This window comes from Cygnus olor, chromosome 3, assembly GCF_009769625.2.
Source record: "Cygnus olor isolate bCygOlo1 chromosome 3, bCygOlo1.pri.v2, whole genome shotgun sequence".
NCBI classification, from domain to species: domain Eukaryota; kingdom Metazoa; phylum Chordata; class Aves; order Anseriformes; family Anatidae; genus Cygnus; species Cygnus olor.
In genome coordinates, this window is record NC_049171.1 from 62,249,312 (window position 1) to 62,268,017 (window position 18,706).

The following is an 18,706-nucleotide window of genomic DNA, read 5'->3' on the forward strand; positions in this document are numbered from 1 at the left end:
CCGTCCGTGATAGCTTTTTTCTGAAGTAACAAAAAGAGGGGAAAAAACATTTAATGAATAATTGCTAATTAGTAGACGAGTCATCACCCAGAAATAAGCTCTCCAGATAAGCTGGATACACTGTAATGTGGTGGGCATTGACAGCAAACAAGCACTTTTAAAAAAAGAAAGGCGTGATTGAGCTTTTACAATTCTGAGAAGATTAATTTATTTCTGGCTACTGTGCTTGTGATGTTTTTTGAAACAGACTTGTGGATTTTTGGAACCAGAATCTGTTCTTCCAAAGTGGCTTGAGAGAAGACTCTTCTAATCCCTATATTTACCTGTTACGGTGAACAGCAATTTCATGTAGAAAAGGTTAGTTTATTCCCAGTGACTCCAACTTTCATTTGTTAGTGGATTAGGTGTACTGTACACTGATGAGCGTTAACTTCTCTGGTTTGATTCTGTAGGCTTTCAGTGAAGAGTCAGCCAAAACTCTTTTTAAGCTTTGAATGAGGTTTAATAATCCTTGCTAAATCTGATGTGTTACGGCAATCTTTTTGCTTCTTCTTAACTGATTCATTAATACAGCATTTGGGAACTCTCCAGTCATAACACTAGACAGCTCTTTCTGTGATTTCAGTTCTTGTTTTTGGCTATGTTCAGAAATGAAATTTAAATTAGAGTTCTGTGATAAAAATTAGCTTCTATAAGGACAGGCAGAATGGAACAAATAACTCTGCCTCTGAAATGCTTTTTTTAGGTTGAGTATTTGTAATTGTTCTTTCAAAGATTACTACCATAATGTTCTAAAAGATGATGGGTGATTATCTGAGTAAAAAGAGCTAACTCCTCATCTTTATTTTTTTTTAATCCACCAATAACTTATCTTTATTGGATGGGCTGCAATTACAGTCAAATTAGTTGGGACTTAAGAAGACCCCTGTTTAAGACACACTGAGAATAGCCAAAAGTTTGGGGAAGATTTTTGTTTGCACTTTTTTTTTTTTTAACAATCATAGCTGACCTGTTTTACATTCTTCACAACCATGTCATTATAGGTTCAGGGAGAACGTCCTGATCTAATGCAAATATTGGAGTAAGCTGGGTTGTGTTCAAGCAACCAAGCAAAACTTACTGTTAACTTTTTCAGAAAAGTTGGCAGGAACTTTATTGCTGTTGAACCAAGAAGCCTTAATTTTCTTTTTTCTTTTTATTTTTTTCCGAGACTTGGAGGGTTTGCTAGAAGGTGGGGGGGCTGTTTGATTATTGTTTTTATTTTCTTGTTGTGGCCCTCTGACAGAGAACAAATTATAGTATGTATTTGAAAAGTAGGTCTAAACTGATCTGAAATGTTGAAAGAACACAACTGTAAAATCCCAGCCTCTCTGATTATATTTCACACCTTTTTCTTGGATACTGGTAAATGAGCTGATCGACATAATGAACTTTCACAAATATGCACATCTTCCCATTGTTTTAAGGTTAATGTTTATGAAATATCTTTCCACATGCAACCTGAATATGCTTAATAGAATATTATTTGCAACTGTTCTGCTTGACCTGTAAAATCAAATGGAAAATGAAATTGGACTGAAACAACTTGGATTTAAAAATGCATATATATATATATATATAAACTATATTCTCTGTACTGCCTCTTTGGGACATGGCATATATAATGGTTTTATGTAGGAGTAAAAAGTGTGATTCCACTGCCCGTTATTTACTGGTGCAGCAGTAAAGCTGTGACTTCTAAATGGAGGTGGAAGAGAGGGGCTTGGAGAGTGTCATTATCTGAATAGGAATCAGCAGCCCAATTACTTATACTTGGTGTTAATCAACATGTTTTAACATAGAATTTTTTAGTAACTGTTCACTTTTTCTTCTCAGTATCTATGCACTGCATTATTGCAAACATTTTTTCAACATCACTTGCAACAAAAATTGTATTGTAGTCTTTATGAGCAGAGAAGGACCTGTTTCAAAAACAGGAAAAAAAAAAGCAACATTTAATTTTATTTGCATGCTTTAATGCAGAACTGGCTTTATGCATTTCATTAATGCATACTAATAAGAAAAAATAGTAAAGAACGTGCTGAAAATTTGTAGATGAAAGTTTCACTTGAATGTGTTCATCAGTTCTTGTAGCAATGCTGCCTGATATGAGCAATAGGCAGTAACTGATTTTTGTCCAGTCCCTAATTCAGAGGTATATTAGCAATCTGCATTGTCAAAGAGGGAAGTCTGTAAAAACTTGGATAATGTCACACAAATAAGATTCTAATTTAAGATCAGTCCTACCTAGCAAAGCTAGGATTTTTAGTGTCTCCCCTGTTCAGCCTTTTCATTATGTTAATTGTAATGTAGACCAGTTACAAACCCAGACTCTCTTGGGTTTGCCTTTTTTTTTCCTGGTTCCCTTCTTAATTCACTTTATTCTTTTGCTTAATTTTACATAACCAGGTTAATTCCAGTGGATTGAGTGACCTACCTTGTGTGTTTCAAGATAAGCTCGTCCTTTCCTGAATTAATTAGGGCTGTGGTAAATGCCTTGTACTTATAATTAAGATTGTGATACGCCTATAAAATCATAAAGAACTCCCCTGGTTTTTAGGTGCCTGGTCATCATAGCAGAATCCACAGTCTTGAATTAAATACCCGAGTTTTCTCCATAACAGGTACAAAAGAAGGAAAGTGTAACAGGGCAGGATTTCTGTCTTTGGCCTTCTGTGGTGATTCCTCCTTCAGTCTCTAGCATGGGTAAGACAGAAGGGTTCTTTACTGCAGGTCAGCTCAGCAATATGTTTTTTCCCAAGTTACCTGACAAATGACTGGTCTGTGAGGGACAAAAAAAATTAAAATAAATAAATTTTAAACAATCCTGTTATACACGGATCAAATGCTATATTACAGTATACATGCTCAGAAGCAGAGTTAATACTGCATAGATTTTGCTGTTCATATGAGTTTTTTTGTTATTCTGGAGTGCTTCTGACTGGCATTCTTTGTTGCGAAAGTGCTGATTTTGAAGAAAAACTGTCTCAAAAAAAGAGAAATAAAGGAACTTCAGCAGTTTTATCACAGAGCTGTTCCGTGCAGTGAAGCATATGCAAGCAATGAATCGCTGAGTCATACCTGCAGATTTTCCTGTGCCACGTGGAAAATAGGCAGGTCTCTAGTTCTGGAAAGTGTCATTTAACACCTGTCCAGTGTGGAGGGGAAGTACAAGTTCTTACAGACTTTTAGTCTTTGTTTATGTCTGTATATAAAGAACTTGGAGATCACTTACCTGTTACGGAGGTAAACCACACAGGCATTGTCTGATGACAAAGCCCAATATAGAAACCCTTTAACTTTCATATATTGACATTTAATCTTTGCCCCGCAGCCAGACTTTGCTGCTTACTGAAGGTTACAGTACAAGCTGGCCACATAACAGGGCCATGGAAGGGTCGCTTGCTGTAGCTTTGACTTGCAGTTGTCCACATACTGTAAATGCGCCACAGACCACATGCACCCAGTTCAGACTCCCTCTGCTCATGAGCCTACCGTGGAATTGAGGCTCCTGGATGAGGGCTGCTGCCACCACAGCATGCCTGGTGCTGAGGGCAGCTGCAGAAGGAACTCGTGTCCCAGTAAGCTGTTGTGACACTGCCAGCCAGCTCTGGGTCATCTTCCCTATGGCTCTTCGCTCGTACAGGGACTTCGGGTGGTAGTGGCTGATGTTGCAACCACAAAAACAGCTTATCTGGGTTTTTATTATCTTTCCTGGATGCAGGTCAGGAGGTGGTCTTGGACAGGGTGAAGTGCTCTGGCAGGCTGGACAACCTGTGGAACACCACTTCTTAGGTCGTCTGCAGGCCATCTTGTCAAAAAATCTAGCGACTTGAAAACAGTAAGCTTATCTGAGCTGCCCTAAAGTATGTTGCCATACAGAAGGTTCCCTTGATGTACATGGAGCTGAGAGTAAAGAAGTTCTCATCCCACTTCCCTGTCCAAAAAGATTTACTCAGTGGTAAAATCTTCTAGTCAAGGAATGCACTAATTCTTGTTTCCTTCACAGCTTGGGGTTTACTTAGACCAGTATGTTCACTTCATTTCTAGTCATTTTGGTAGTGGATGCATGTGACTTCATTTTTACTTGGGAACTAAGTTCAAAGGGAAGGGATTGCAGCTGAGAGGCAGGGGCTTTAATATATTTCTTTTTTTTTTTTTTTCCCCGGAAACATTTAGGGCAATCGGTGTAATTTGCCAAGTGGTTGAATGAACTAACTTGATACAGAAAGAAAAGCTTCACCATGCGTGAAGAAAAAAATTGCAAAATTACTGCCATGAATGTATGCAGTATGTGTTAGTTGGTGGTCACTTATTTCCTTCCTTTCTTAGCCTTTTCCCTCTCTTACAATTTGTGTTCAATTATACAGTTGTCTTTTTTATACCAACATAATTTACCAGCATAGCACAGAAGCAGTTTTTAAAAATGTGCATTTTACATACAGTAATCTTACATACAGTAAAGTAATTTTACATACAGTAATCTTACACTTATCTGTATGTAAAATGATTGCCTTAAAAATGTTTATTTTTTTATAGTCATTGAGTAGATCAGTGCTTTGAGGGTTAGTGTGTGGTTTTGTGGGTTTTTTTTGTTTGTTTGTTTTTTTAAGATGCCCCCCTTAATATTTCCTTTCTATAATTTTATTTCTTTTGGGTTTTGCTACTTTCCTTCTTAATTGCTTTTTTCATGGTGATAGTCTTTCTCTCCCTTCCACACTTTCCCCTCTCCCCTTTTCTGTTTTTTTCTCTCTTACATAATACTACCCATTCCTATCTAAGGGAGGTTCCTAACACCATGAGCAGACCAAAAAGCACTTATTTCATGATTGATCTACTTGAATCTCCCTTTAAAATCTCATTCTTAATGAGCGAATGAGCATTAGAACTTCCATGATTTTTAAACTTTTAAAGCTTTGTCATTTTTAATTTTTCAGTTGTATTTCTTCTTTTTCAGTTTTGTTTTGCTCAGTTTAACTATCTTCTAGTTTATAAAGTAGTGCAGTATACCTAAATAAGTTGTAATCTGCAATTTGTAGCAGTGCTAGTCAGCTTTTTTTTTTAATCTTCTTTGCTCTTAAGTGTTATAAATCTAAAGATAAAAGTCACAGTCAGAGCTGTTAAGAAAACCTGTTAACTATCTATTAAGCAATTGCTTTAAATCACTTCTTTCCCTCTTACAACTGTACTACATAAGCAGAAGTTTCACTTGGTTTCATACCACCATAAATAGTGCTCAGCAGTAGTTCTGTTTTAGTCTAGTGAACTAATGGGCATGGTCTTCTGGGAGCATTCAGAATGTCACCACTAATAATTTGTGAGGTTCTTCTATACCAGATACAATCCTTTTGTTTGAAGCCCTGGTGCATTCATAATGCTGAGCACCATTTGCTGGTGATAGCAAGACCTTTTATGGGTTGACTGATTCATGGGAGATGCTGTCTCCTTTCTCCGCATAATTAAAATATTGCTGTGTTGTGTGTGGGGATACATGATGACACAATGTACATAAGTTCATTAATGCTTTTACATTCTTTGGCCTTTTAGGAAAACAAGGGCAAAAGAGATGGACATGACCAGATTACTAATTATTCTGCCAAATATGAGGACACCTCTTGCTTAAACTATTTTGCAGAAATACTGAATGACTGCCTTAAATGTTGAATTATTAAATGAGAAGAAGACTACTCCTGCCTTGTCTTCTGTGTTTTCCCTCTTTCGGGGGCAGCAGGGAGAGGGTTTTGAAAATCACTCAAGTGTACATTGCATGCAAGCTTACTAGACTGCAAGTAAAATAAGTCAGGAAATGGTTCTTTTATGAATGCTATAAAGGGATTAGAGGTGGCTGCAAAATGCAGCATTCTCAGGACTAAAGTGGCTGCATTCCTCCCAGCTAGGAGGAAAACAGATGTTTAGAGGATTTTGCTAATTGAACTTTGAATGCTGGAACAGAAGAAGGATGACAGTGGTGTATTGATGCTGGACTTGGGCACTTAAATGCAGTGAGTCACTGAAGCATCCTCAGGTGATGGTAGATTATAGTTGCTTTCAAGTTTTATACCTTTTCTATTGTTCTCCATGTTGGGGGACACTGCTTGCTTTCTTTCAGACCTTGTTGATTTCATGTTACTCCACAGTAAGCTCTTCAATATGAGAATTGCCTTTTACTACAAATAGGTACTAAGCACCTAGGGAACATGACTGGCACCACTTAGCCCTCTTATAACCTAAAAATGTTCCCTCTTTAAAAGTCCTTTTAAAGTATGGGATAGACATTGTAATGTAAGTTTAATTCCACTGCAGTTCAAATACTGTACGGTTGTTTTTATGTCCAATGACTTTAGTATATGATCAGAAACAATTTTTTATTTCCATTCTTACCTATTGTGAAAACTGCAGGGAGTTGGAACTGTATTTCTTGTTCCATGACAGGCAAAGCTTCAACAGTAATTAAAATGAATGCTTTCATTATGGATAAGCCTTTTATAGAAATCTGATCTCATCTGGGCACTTGCAAGATAATACAAGCCAATTAAAACATCCTGGAGGTTGTGTGACTTTGAAATTATCTCTACAGTTATCGGAGTTCCTTCCAAAAAAAAAAAAAAAGAAAAGAGGTATGGACTCTAAAATGTAACAGCACTGATTTTCAATTTTGTTTTGTACTGAAGGTGCTAAGGGAAAAAAACTACAAATCACTTCCTTTCTACTACTAGTGATTGTGAAAACAAAATGCCATTGCACAAGAAAGTTTCTCTGTTTTTTTTATTTTTTTTTTTAAATGCAGACTGCTTGAGGTAGTATCCTGAGTAGTTAAGCAGCCGATGGGATTGCATTGGGTTTATGTGGTTTTGGTAGTGGGGTGATGCAGGGTGGCCTCTGCGTGAAGAGACTAGATGCTGCCCCCATGTTGGATAGGGCCAGTTCCAGCTGTGAGAGAGAGGAGTGAGAAAATGTGAGAGAAACAAGCCTGCAGACCCCAAGGTCAGTGCAGCAGGAGGGCAGGAGGTGCTCCAGGCAGGCAGCAGCAGTTCCCCTGCGGCCTGTGGAGAGGCCCCTGGTGGAGCAGGCTGTCCCCCTGCAGCCCATGGGTCCCACATGGAGCAGATCTCCACGCTGCAGCCCCCCCGTGGAGGAGCCCCCGGTGGAGCAGGTGGATGTGGCCTGGAGGAGGCTGCGGCCCATGGAGAGCCCCCGCAGGAGCAGGCCCCGGGCCGGAGCTGCTGCCCGTGGAAGGACTGCAGGATCAGTTCAGGAAGGACGGCATGCTGTGGGAGATACCCCACGTGGAGCAGGGGCAGAGTGGGGCGGTGGAGACAAAGCATCAGGGAGTGACCGCAGCCCCCACTCCCCCTTCCCCTGCCCCCTTGATGAGGGGGGGAAATAGAATAGTTGAGAGTGAAGTTGAGCCTGGGAAGAAGATGACGGTGGAAGGGAAGGTGTTTAGAGTTTTGTTTCTATTTCTCACTATCCTACTTTGTTATTAATTGGCAATAAATGAAATTAATCTTTACCAAGTTGAGTCTGTTCTGTCAGTGACAATAACCAGCGAGCAATCTCCCTGTCCTTATCCTGACCCATGAGTTTTTCATCGTGTTTTCCCTCCATCTGGAGGGGAAGAGCCATGTGGGGGGCACCTGGCGGCTAGCCCACGTTAACCCACCACAGGGATTTACTGTCTGGAGAATTAGTGTCCTTAGTGGAACTGAATGACTTGGGGTTGTTTGTTTGTTTAATCCCATCTTTCATCCAGTGATCTTGAAGAGAAGACTGCTTGTCTTCCTGTTCTGTTCCACAGAAATGGGAAGACGCATGAGTTAAGTGTCTGGAACATTGCCAAGACTATAAATGAGCCCTGCGGCAGTCCTGATGAAAATCATAGCTGAGAGCAGTCTTACGCATGGTGAAAAGACCATCCTCCAGATCTTAGAAATGATTTGTAAGGGAAGATGGTAACAAGTGCAGTAAGCCAAGAGTATGCAAAAAGTCTGACTGATAACTTCGTAAGTTTCTGTGGTTTGAGAACTGTGAAAAAACTTGGCTCAGAAACTTTGTTTTGCTCTAAAGCTAAAAGCTAAATATCTAAAAATGAGATTATAGCCCCAGGACTATTGTACTTCAGAAGAATAGCATGTCTTTTTGCGTTCTCATTACCTCTAGTGTTTGTCCAAATTAATAGCTTCTGTTTGTGAAGGACTGGGTGAGAATCAGGGCAAGATGGCATATATAGACAATATAGAATTGCCATTACATATGGTTTTCTTGGAACCCTTCTTATAGTAGTTCCATCTTCCATAAGAATAGGATCAAACTCCTAATAGGTATTTTCTTGATTAAAACGAAGCAAACAACAAAAAAATCATGACAGTGTGACAACCTGAAGTGAAATACAGCTCTGCTGAAAAAAATAAAAAATAAAAAATATTTAAAGATGCAGTGCATTTCAGTGCATAGAATCTTTTCATACTGACTGTCAAAATGCAAAGGAGGTTATTTATGTCCTTCTGCAGAAAAATGATGTACTCATCCATGGGCAGGTTCTTTTGTCCCTGTCTGTAAGAGCAAAACTTCTCGTGTACAGAGTTCAAATTCCCCTGAAGTTACTAAATACATGTTTACCAGTAGTGGATTTTCTCCTCTATGTACAAAATAACTGCACAGAGGAGAATTCTCCCAAACAGATGAAGTGGGAATGATGGGGGTTCAGGGGCTGCGGCTTGCTTAAGCAGTACTACAGTAAGGATTTGTCTGCTTTTTCTGTTGTTCTTTCTGAAGGCTCTGAGACGATTGTAGAGATCATTACTTCCTAGAGAGATGTTATAGCTTAGAAATGAGAGGTGAATCTAGTCTGCTATTTCAAGTTGTTACTTTACAGTTTTCTACTGTTCCATCGTAATGTGGAAACTGTGCAATACGATGAAAGGTCAGAAAAATGATGCTCAGGGGCAATAATCTTCCCAAATTTGTCCCTTTGGTTCTTTTTTTTGTTTGTGTAATTTGTAAGATCTGATCAGACGTGCTGTGGCAAAGTTATTTGTTTTGCATGCTATGCTAAGGAGATTACCCCAGGATGTCACGTATAGCTGTCAAGGAATTGAACCATAAAACAAAAACCTAGTTCCACTGAGAAGCATGTAATAAATGAGAGAAATGATTAAGAGTCAGCAATGCTAACTTATCTGATGCCCTGAGTTTCCTTTGAAGCAGAGAACAGTAGTACTTAGGGACTAAGGAAGTTCTAGGGACCAATATATTACTGTTAGTGTGATTGATATTTTCCTGGTACACTTATCCTAAGAAATTCTGGATGGTTCAGCTTTTTCAAGCAAACCATAAATTCCGACACTGAGAGAATTTTAGACATGGAAGGAGAGAGGACAGTAGATCAGACTGTCAGGACATCACCAGACTCTGAAGGCATCACACCACAGCACCTGTCACCACATTGCCCCACTCACCCACCACGCTGCCCCCTGGTAGATCACACCACATTTCCACTCCTCTTCAAGGGAAGGTGCAGGGCTTGTAGTTCTTACTCCTCCTGCTGAGTTCAAGACAGGACAAGCTTTCCCTCATAAATTGGGGCTTATGAATTGTGTTTTAGCTGCTCATTATCAGGTGACTATGATCCATTTACTGGAAATATCCTAGGCTTGGAAATCCTTTCCATGTCAAGCAGTAATTAATGGCCATTTTCACAGAATACATGTTTATCTGTGTCACCTGGGTGATAATTTGTATTTTATGCATTTTTCCTCTCTCGTTTGTCATACTAATAGAAATAAATGGAAGGGCTGGTTATAAATCATGCAAAGCTTGTGGATAAAATATAAACAGATTCTGGCAATCAACTCTGGCATTCAAGGCCAGAGATGATCACAGAACTGTCTTACCTTCATTGGTCAGATGTAGGAGACAGTGAGAAATGATCCATTGGGTTACACCTCTGGGGCCAACAGTTGCAGCTTTTCAGAAAGAAAAAACTAAGCACCTTGATTGTGCCAACTCATTTATTCCAGTAACATGTGATGCTAAAAGTTTCTGATATCTGCTGTGAGAATGGAAGGAATTGTGGCTAAAAGCACACAGGTGAGGAAAGGAGGCAATTGCAAATGAAATTTAAATTTTCTTTCCCTCTTCTCTCTCTTTTGATTCAAGGTCCTGCTCTGTATAACATATACCTCCACATTTGAGCTGAATGGGAGCTCAGTGTTGAAGATTGCTGAGGTAAGTGCCTCTGTCATACCAGTGTTGGTGTCACTTAGTGTTTCCCCACTAGCTATTGTGTGTCTTCCATGTGTATCTTGAAACTGAAGTAGTCCAAATCATAATTGCCATCTTAAGGACCGATATTACCTTATGTCTAGTATGAAGAAATAGCTGCAAAATGGACATAGCTGATGGGCTTGCATGAGAAGGCACACTTTTGGAAACTGACTGACAGTTGTATACTACAGCACTGCATGTTCAGTATTCCTCATATTTATTTTGATTTGCATTTTGCAACAGAAAAAAAATTTCTTGAGTTCTCTATAACAGCACTGTGCTGGTGCAACTCTAAAACTACTGAATCTTCATCAAGAGAGGTGCATAGGCTATAAAGTGCTTTGTCAGCACAAATGCTTCAATGTGCTTTGTTAGCCTTGTGTTTGTCTTTTTCCTAGTGCTTCCAGGTAAAGAATTCATTACTGCTCTAGATACATGGTGGTGTCCTGGTGGTACTAATCATTCTTCTCCTTTTTTTTTTCCATTAGTTTTTAGTCTGAATTAAGTTATAAGGTAGCTTTGGTTGTAGAAAAACAAACGCGCAGATCTATTAAGTGAGCATTTCTGCATAATATATTTTTAGTACAGTGTTTAGCAAGCCACCGGGCTGTTTATTCAGGTTAGAGAAAATGCACAAGAACACTTAATCCTCCTGCACAGCACACGTATATGCAGAATGTGTTCTAAAATTATATTGTTAATGTGGTGTAGGGGAGAGCTAATGCCCATGGAGCAGTGTAAGGGTTATATGCGTGTCCTTGTGGTCTTCATGTACCATTTCTTTACTCCCAACATATGTGTTAACTGTTCTTTTTTTAAAAAAAGCTTATCAGTCCCTAGCATTGCCATATTTCATCCTTGACTATGGCTAGGGACCCCTTATTCTTTAAAATACTTCTTCGGAAACTCCAGGTGGAATTAATGTATGTAAACATGTAAACACTTAGAGATGTGTTCCTCCTCTTTTTTTTTTTTTTTGGGGGGGGAGATTTTTTACTTTAAAAAGGAAAATAAAATTCTATTGTGCAACTGGATGAACTGAGCTGAACTGGTATGTAGAACCAGCTACAACTTCTTAAGTTTTACTAAATCCTCTTTTCATTAATGCACCACACCAAAAAAATACAGATAGTTTCCCCTCCTGCAGTTTTTCTCAGCAAACTTTCTAACATGCAGAGCAAAAACTGATGAATTCAGCTTAACACATCTCTGTTGTAGGTAAAGAGCTCTAGGTTAGACAAAATACATGCTGGGAAAAACATTTAATGGCTCTAACCCCTTCAGATTTCGGCCTTTAAGAGTAGTGACTGAGTTTAGGGAAAAATGATCCATTAGTCATGCTCTATGTGCTATAAGCTGTATCAAAAATCATATTTTCTGTTCTCTCTGTAAATTTGAATAACAATAGGCTTGCTATTCGTTTAAAGTATCCTGAAAATATTTTTCCATAGATTGGAATTAAACCCTGCTGTTGTTGGTAGTTGCACTTCACTTCCCAGAAGGCTAGCCAGGCTCTTAAAAACCCTTGCTACTATAGTGGTATAAGTTAGCGCAATGGTAGTTTCTTTTTTCTTTTAAAATGAGCAGGATCCCTGATGGGGGCTGATGAGATCTGCCACTGAAACAAACAGAACTTTTATTTCCTTCAGGGAATTAGAATAAACTGTAATGCAGTCACATATGTTTTTATTCAGTGTGTTTGGAGGTACAGCTGTTTTCCCCACACTCCTTGGGAAAATACTGTCTCGGTGAATGCCTAGCTCTTTCTAATTAGCAAATCCCACCAAGCACATATATGCTTCCTTGGGTTCCTCCCAGTCAGGTTTTAGGTAAGACAAAGGCTTTAACAGTTGGACTCAATACTGCTTTCTATCTGAATTCTGCAAGGTGTAAGCAGTAGGAAACAGAAAATGATTTCAGAGTTCAGCATTTGCTTAACCTCAGTATTTATTGTTCCGGCTCGCCCTAATGGAAAGGTGGCAGAAAGGAGCTCTATGCTCCAGTGCCCCTGCTGTTTGGCATTTCTTTCCAAGTCCCTTACTTCTCCTCGCCTGCCCTCTGTAGCAAAGTGGGAGCCACTGCAGAATTACAAAGGTGCTGCCTGCACGTGGAACTGAACTCCCTCTGGGGACTCCCTGTGAAAAGCAAGTCTCAATTCATGTATATAAAATATCGGCACCTCAAATCTTACTGAATACTATCAGTCTCAAATTAATGAAGCAACAAGAAGAGTACTATGTTATGTGGCTGAAGTATTAATAGTACTGAAAATGGACTAGATCTTGCTGTGTGCAACTTCTCATGCTTGCCTGGACCCCTGCAAGAAAGTTTAGTCGTGTTCTGACTGTTGTTTGGTTTTATGTGTGTATTTGTTGCTCCCATCTACCATTTGTAAGTTTGCTTTGTTTGACTCTGTTGTTTCATTAGCTAACCCCTTTGTGTTTTGCTCGTAGTTGTGCTTTGCATGCCATAGAGCTGGAAGTCCCCGAATGCATGAAATGATCAAAATGTCCATTGCATACCTCCTTGGGGCCCTGAGCTCTCGAATTTTTACTGGTGCTTCTTCATCAATGGCTTTTCAAAAGGTACCTTGCCCAGCCGTTTTAGAACAGAGGCCTTCTGTAAGATCAGAGCTCAGTTGAACAGTACTGTTGCTCATCAGCAGGCATGGGAAGGGGAGGGAAGAAGAAGATACCAACCACGCTCTTTCCAGAAAGTCAGCCTATCGTTGAGAATGGTATTTCATCAATTAATTCAAGAACTCTTGACAAAGAGTTAGAGCTCCAGAGAATAATCGTGCCACTGTTGCCAGCAGGTCAGCAGCACTGCGTGGTTTGGCCTCTGCAAAGGGCTCTATGGGGTTAACGGGCTTTAGGACTTTTTGACCACTGGAGTTCAGGAGATAACTGAAAACATTTGGTCCAGGTAGTAGGAAAGCCCTTCAAAGGCTTTCAGATGTAAATACACATGCTTTAGTAAATAATACTGCACACATATGTGTGTACATATATGCTGCAGTGTTTACTAATTAATTATAGAAAAATGTGACAAGTAGGTATATGACAATAGCCACAACTTTTAAGAATTGGAGGGTATTTATGTTATAGATACAGGCTTGCAGAGTGGTAGTTACAAATAAGTATCTAGAAACGAATAATCAAACTAGCATTTAAATAATTATTTAAAGAATTGTTTACAGTACAGTGCAAGTGCCAAACTCACTTGGGTTTGACAGAAGGAGATTTTGCCAATTCTGCCTTACCATTCCTGCAGCTGTGAGACTTCCTAACTGATGAACTGCATGCTGCTTCTCAATGCTTTTTACTCAGTTATCCATATGGCTGAAAAGTTTTTGTGTGCTAATAAAGAGTAATATGGAATAATATGGAATAATAGGGAAGGCTGACTATCTGCATGCAAGAGGCCTTGGTATCTTCTTAAAAAGTGTGTTACTGGTAAGTTACAGTTCATATCTATGTATTGCTGTCTTGTTTCCTCATCAGGTTTGCATTGAGACATATGTATCTAGCTGTCACCAGCGGAGCATAAACACCGCTGTGCGGGCAACCCTCAGCCAAATGTTGAGTGACTTGACTTTACAGTTACGACAAAAGCAAGAAAATATGGTGAGCCTTCTGGCATGAACAAATGGTTCCATCTCCATGACTGCGTACATTTTTGTTTCTCGGAATGCAGTGTACTGTACTGGCTTATTGTGCCTTATGGATTTTATTTGAAACTTCCACAACTAAGCCCGTTTGAAAGCTTTTCTGGGCTCTGACTCGGCGCCTGCATCAGAGCAGTCTATCAGAAATGCAACTCTCGCATTGTCAGCCCTGCTTGGCTGATCTTTGTTCTCCTTCCATTAAACAAAAGAGGCTTTGTTCTGATGTCAGACTACCTTGACCTTTTTCCGTCCCATTTTTTAATTTTGTTTGCTTGTTTTCCTGAGGTTTGTTGAAATCCTTTTTGCCAGAATATTTCGTATGACAAATATCTACATAGTTCAAACCAATTCTCAACTGTTGAAAGGGTAATGGAGTTTTTATTGTTATTCTTTTTTATTGAAGATAATTCAAAGGAATACTTTGTCCGCATGGTTGTTACCAAAAAGTTCTATTTATTGGATTATTAAAATCCATGAGAGCTGTTTGAATGAAATCCCTGTACATCATCAGCAAAACTGTAAATGTTCTGAGCACATGAAATGGCATCGGCTTCTTACATTTGTTCATGCTTCTTTGTGTATAATCAAAAAGGTTCTGTTTGTAAAGGCCAATTTCTGTTTCATAGAATCATAGAATATCCCGAGTTGGAAGAGACCCATAAGGATCATTGAGTCCAACTCCTGGCACCACACAGGGTTTTATTGTTTATGTTTATTAGGAAACTTTAAGGACTGTATTTGTACAGATTATTTTCCTTACACCTGTTTTGGCTAAAGGTGACCACTTCTATTTTACATTGCTAGACTAGACTGTTTTTATCCTAATGAGCACCTGCAGAATGGAATTCACAGATTTACTTAAACTTATCCTTTCTCTATGCTAAGTAGGCTCATTTTACTAGACAAAACTTGTAGAAAAAAAAGAAAACTGTAGTTTTGAAATTTTCAGTTTGGATTTGAAAATTGAATTTTGTTAGTTTTGTTCTTAACTGCAGAGTAACTGAAAGTATGTGATAGCTGCATTTAGTCCATTGCAGTTTGTTGTTGATGTTTGAGAGAAGAATTTGGCTTGAACCTTTTGTGCATTGATAAGAGGAGTCCTGTACCACAGCTGAAGCAAATGATGTAAGAGGTTGTTTCTATTTCCGGATTGCCATTAATCGTGTTGGCACTGTAATGTCAGTGATGAAGGTGTGATAAACACTCCAATACTTAAATTACTTTGATTTCTAAGTACTGTGTGAAATCTAGACTGTACTTGCCTCTCAGTTGTTTTCAATGGTACCTAAATGCCTACTTACTGCTGTGTACTCCTAATAAATCCCTTAAGGACTTAGAGATCCTGGTTTAGCTAAATGAGATGTGAGTTTCTTAAATCTAAATTTTTAAACAGATCTTTAGGTACTTTTGAAAACATTATGCAAAAGCTTCACTTAAAAAAACAGGTAGAGGGCATGGGTTTGTTAAGAAAGCACTGTTTTTACAGTGCTTTTTCTATTACATGCACTGATTATATGACATTCGTCTTTCCTCAACAGACAATTGAAAACAATGATGTCCTGCAGAAATTCAAGAGTCAAGGTATCTACCACTTTTTTAGTGATTCCTTCCAATTCAGGTTTTTTAATCCTCTCTTTACTTTCATCAGAACACTGCTGTTGATACCACAGAATTTCTTCTTAAGGATTTCTTACCTTCTCCATAGCTTCACGTTGTCTGTGTTACCTGGGATAAGAACTGAGACAGCCATGTTACCTCCTGATACTTCAGCTGTGTCTTCACTTGAACTGTGTTAACATCATTGTAATCAATATAGTAATAAATGATTGCTTCAAGGCACTAACTTCCATAATTAAGGTGTTTCAGTGCTCTGGAGAAAGATTTATTAAGTGGATTCCTAAATTGAAGCAGATTCTTAGAGTAGGGTGTAGAATCTGGAAATGACTGTGTTACTGTATTTCAGGCCAGAGGTAGGGTTTTTGTAATGGCAGCTTCTGAAAGCGCATCACTAGCAAAGGTGTGTTCACACTTGCCAAACAATTATTTTATAACAGAATTTTTTCTTTTACTCCTATTCTGGCTTAACATCCACCATTTTCCTTGATTGTTTAAAATATTCCCTGCTTTTCATCTTTTCTGAGGGATTTCTGCGGGAGAACTTGTGTGGATGGAGGCTAAAATCTTGGAAGTGCACAACTATCCTCTGTGTAGCAGAGACAAACTGCGTGGAGAGATGCAGATATTTTTAGCTGCCACACAGAAGTACTGGAGCAAGTCCTTTATTATTATTTATATATTATTTTTATTTATTTTTTATTATTATTTCTTATTTTATTATCGTAATTGGATTTCAGCTAACCGTCTGTAAATGCATGTAAGCAATCAATGCTCTCTCTGGATTTAAGACTACTGGTTTCTCATTGTACAGAGATCATTTTCCAATCTAGGACTTTTCCTGCTGTATCTCGTCTAAATTTTGACAGCCCTGCTCATTATTTAGAAGCTCCAACCAACTTTGAAAGTCCATGCATTGAATTGAGGTTGCAGTCCAGCTACACATATGTAATGCCTCTGATCTTTGTCCTTTTTGGAGGTACTTCAGCTGAGTCTCTTTGTGATGATGTTGTATCTGTCCTCACTGTGCTCTGTGAGAAGCTCCAGGCTGTCGTAAAGTGAGTTCTTTCAGTTTATAATTTGAATTTGTTACTTGGAGAGTTTCACTGATACATGTGATTATCCTGTTGTAGTTCTGGGATTACGGAGCAAAACTGTGATTAAATGAAGTGTTTGTTAGAAGAAGTATTGTTCATCATGCATTAATTTAATCCTCACTTGAGATGAGATACTAATTTGCTTTCTTTGTGCTTTAAAGAGCCTCCAGTAAATCTACTCTCTAAGTAACTTCCATACAGTAGTGAAATGCTTGTCAAAGGAGAAGTCTTCTTTTCTGGCTAGCTGGGTGTCATGAAAACAATCATTGTAGAGAGAACAATTAAAAGAGACATGGAAAAACATAATAGCAGTTATTAATATGCAGAATGAATTAATATGTCCTTCTTGGAAAGGCAGCATTTATCAGATTGAAATAATTTGCATTACCAAAAGCATTCCTTACATTTAGAAATTTCATACACTCTACCTAAAAATGCATGAGCCTAACTTTTAAAACGTGATTATTATATGCAGGAATAGGATGTTACATGGCATTAAAATAGTAGAGTCTCTTGTTGGTAAATACTTACTGATGCATTAAGAATTACTTCCTGTGGCATTCTAGCATTGCTTGACTAAACGTCTGTTAAGAAATGAGCCAAAAAAGAAAGCATTAAGTGATATAGGAGAGAGAAAAACAACCAAAAGCAATGCAACCATACAAAAACTATTTAAAGAATGTAAATATAGCAAACTAGATTTTTTTTTTTGCAAATTTAAGGGGAAAAACAAGTTCATACTTGACAGCATTGTTTCTATGTCAGTAAAATAAAACTAACTTGCTGCTGCTGCCAGTTGCAAAGAATATTATCTGAATGCTAGTGAAAAAAGTGATCTGAAACTATTTTACATTTAGCACCACGCTGTCTCCTTGGTTAGACCACCAGGCTCTGTGTGTCTCTGAAAGCAGCCTGTGAGGAACTCAGGGAAAGGAGAAAAATAAAGAATAAGCATATGCTGATGCATCCTTTTATTTCTTATTTTATTTTTTACCTTTTTCAGGAGAATTTTGGCTTAGGAACTACTTGAGCTGAACTCTGTACAAACATGTTTGTGTGTTATTTTTCTCTGGACATTTCTCCCATAAGCATATCTAATTACAGCATGATTTGAAAGGGACAAGTGCCTCACTTAGCACTATTTAATTGGTATCAGCATTTGGGAAAGCGAAAGCATGTTTCTGAATCTTCCAAAGGAACTTTTTTTTTTAAGTTGTGTGCATAGTTACAGGGCAATAAAATGAAACCTTCAAAAGCGTGTAGCTAAAAATAACGGCAAAAACAGCTGAAAGATTCATTCTTTGTATCAAACTGTAATTTTGCCCATATGTGAAGCTGTAAAAATCTATCATCTGGTAAGTATTGTCCACCAAATGATGATAACTTTGAATTACTGTATGTGCAATAACAAAACTAAACTAACTGACAGGATATGTCAAAATCACCAGAAGTCTTTTAAAAAGTTACCTGCAATCCCCCCCCTCGTAAAACTGTACTAAATTAGAACTGATTTAGACATGTTGTTGTTAAAGCACAATAAGAAATTTATAGGACTTACAAAAACTCACTCATCCATGATTTACTTCATGCTTGTATCTAGACTGTTAGCATCTCTATGAGTAAAGTACAGTGAAGGATTCTGACCAAATCTGAGGGAAATACATTTAATGAGGTTTGTTAAAGAACTAACTTCATGAATGAAAAGTCTTTATTTCTTTCAAGGCCAATTTTGGTACCTCCTTCAAAAGACCTTGCTGGCAGCAGCTAATACTCCTTTCTAACCTCCAGGTCAGTGAAGTGAGGTTTTGGTACACCATCCAGCCTGTTCTAGTTTCTTAGTCTGAAGATTATTTTAATTTTCTCTTCTAAATTTCAAGCTTATTAAAATTTTATTTTGTGGGTGACACAGTATGAGTGATGAGAAATTGTTCAGGGAGCTGAAATTTGTCACAGGACCACTGGTGATTCTGGTGACTCTGGAATTTGTGGCAGCAGTGATGTAAACCTATTAGCTACAGTGAGT

At 38.3% G+C, this 18,706-nt stretch overlaps 1 protein-coding gene across 11 annotated transcripts in view; it reads left to right on the plus strand.

Annotated features, from left to right (window-relative positions):
- Nucleotides 1–18,706, plus strand: part of ARFGEF3 (ARFGEF family member 3) — a 93,141-nt gene that overhangs the window by 26,731 nt on the left and 47,704 nt on the right. For 3 of the 11 annotated variants that reach the window (XM_040551960.1, XM_040551961.1, XM_040551966.1), the window contains exons 5-9: nucleotides 10,198–10,266; nucleotides 12,759–12,890; nucleotides 13,809–13,931; nucleotides 15,511–15,553; nucleotides 16,566–16,644. In XM_040551960.1, coding sequence (XP_040407894.1) covers nucleotides 10,198–10,266; nucleotides 12,759–12,890; nucleotides 13,809–13,931; nucleotides 15,511–15,553; nucleotides 16,566–16,644 — 446 coding nt within the window. The remainder of the gene's footprint in view (nucleotides 1–10,197; nucleotides 10,267–12,758; nucleotides 12,891–13,808; nucleotides 13,932–15,510; nucleotides 15,554–16,565; nucleotides 16,645–18,706) is intronic. The other 8 variants (XM_040551965.1, XM_040551967.1, XM_040551970.1 and 5 more) reach the window with 3 other exon arrangements.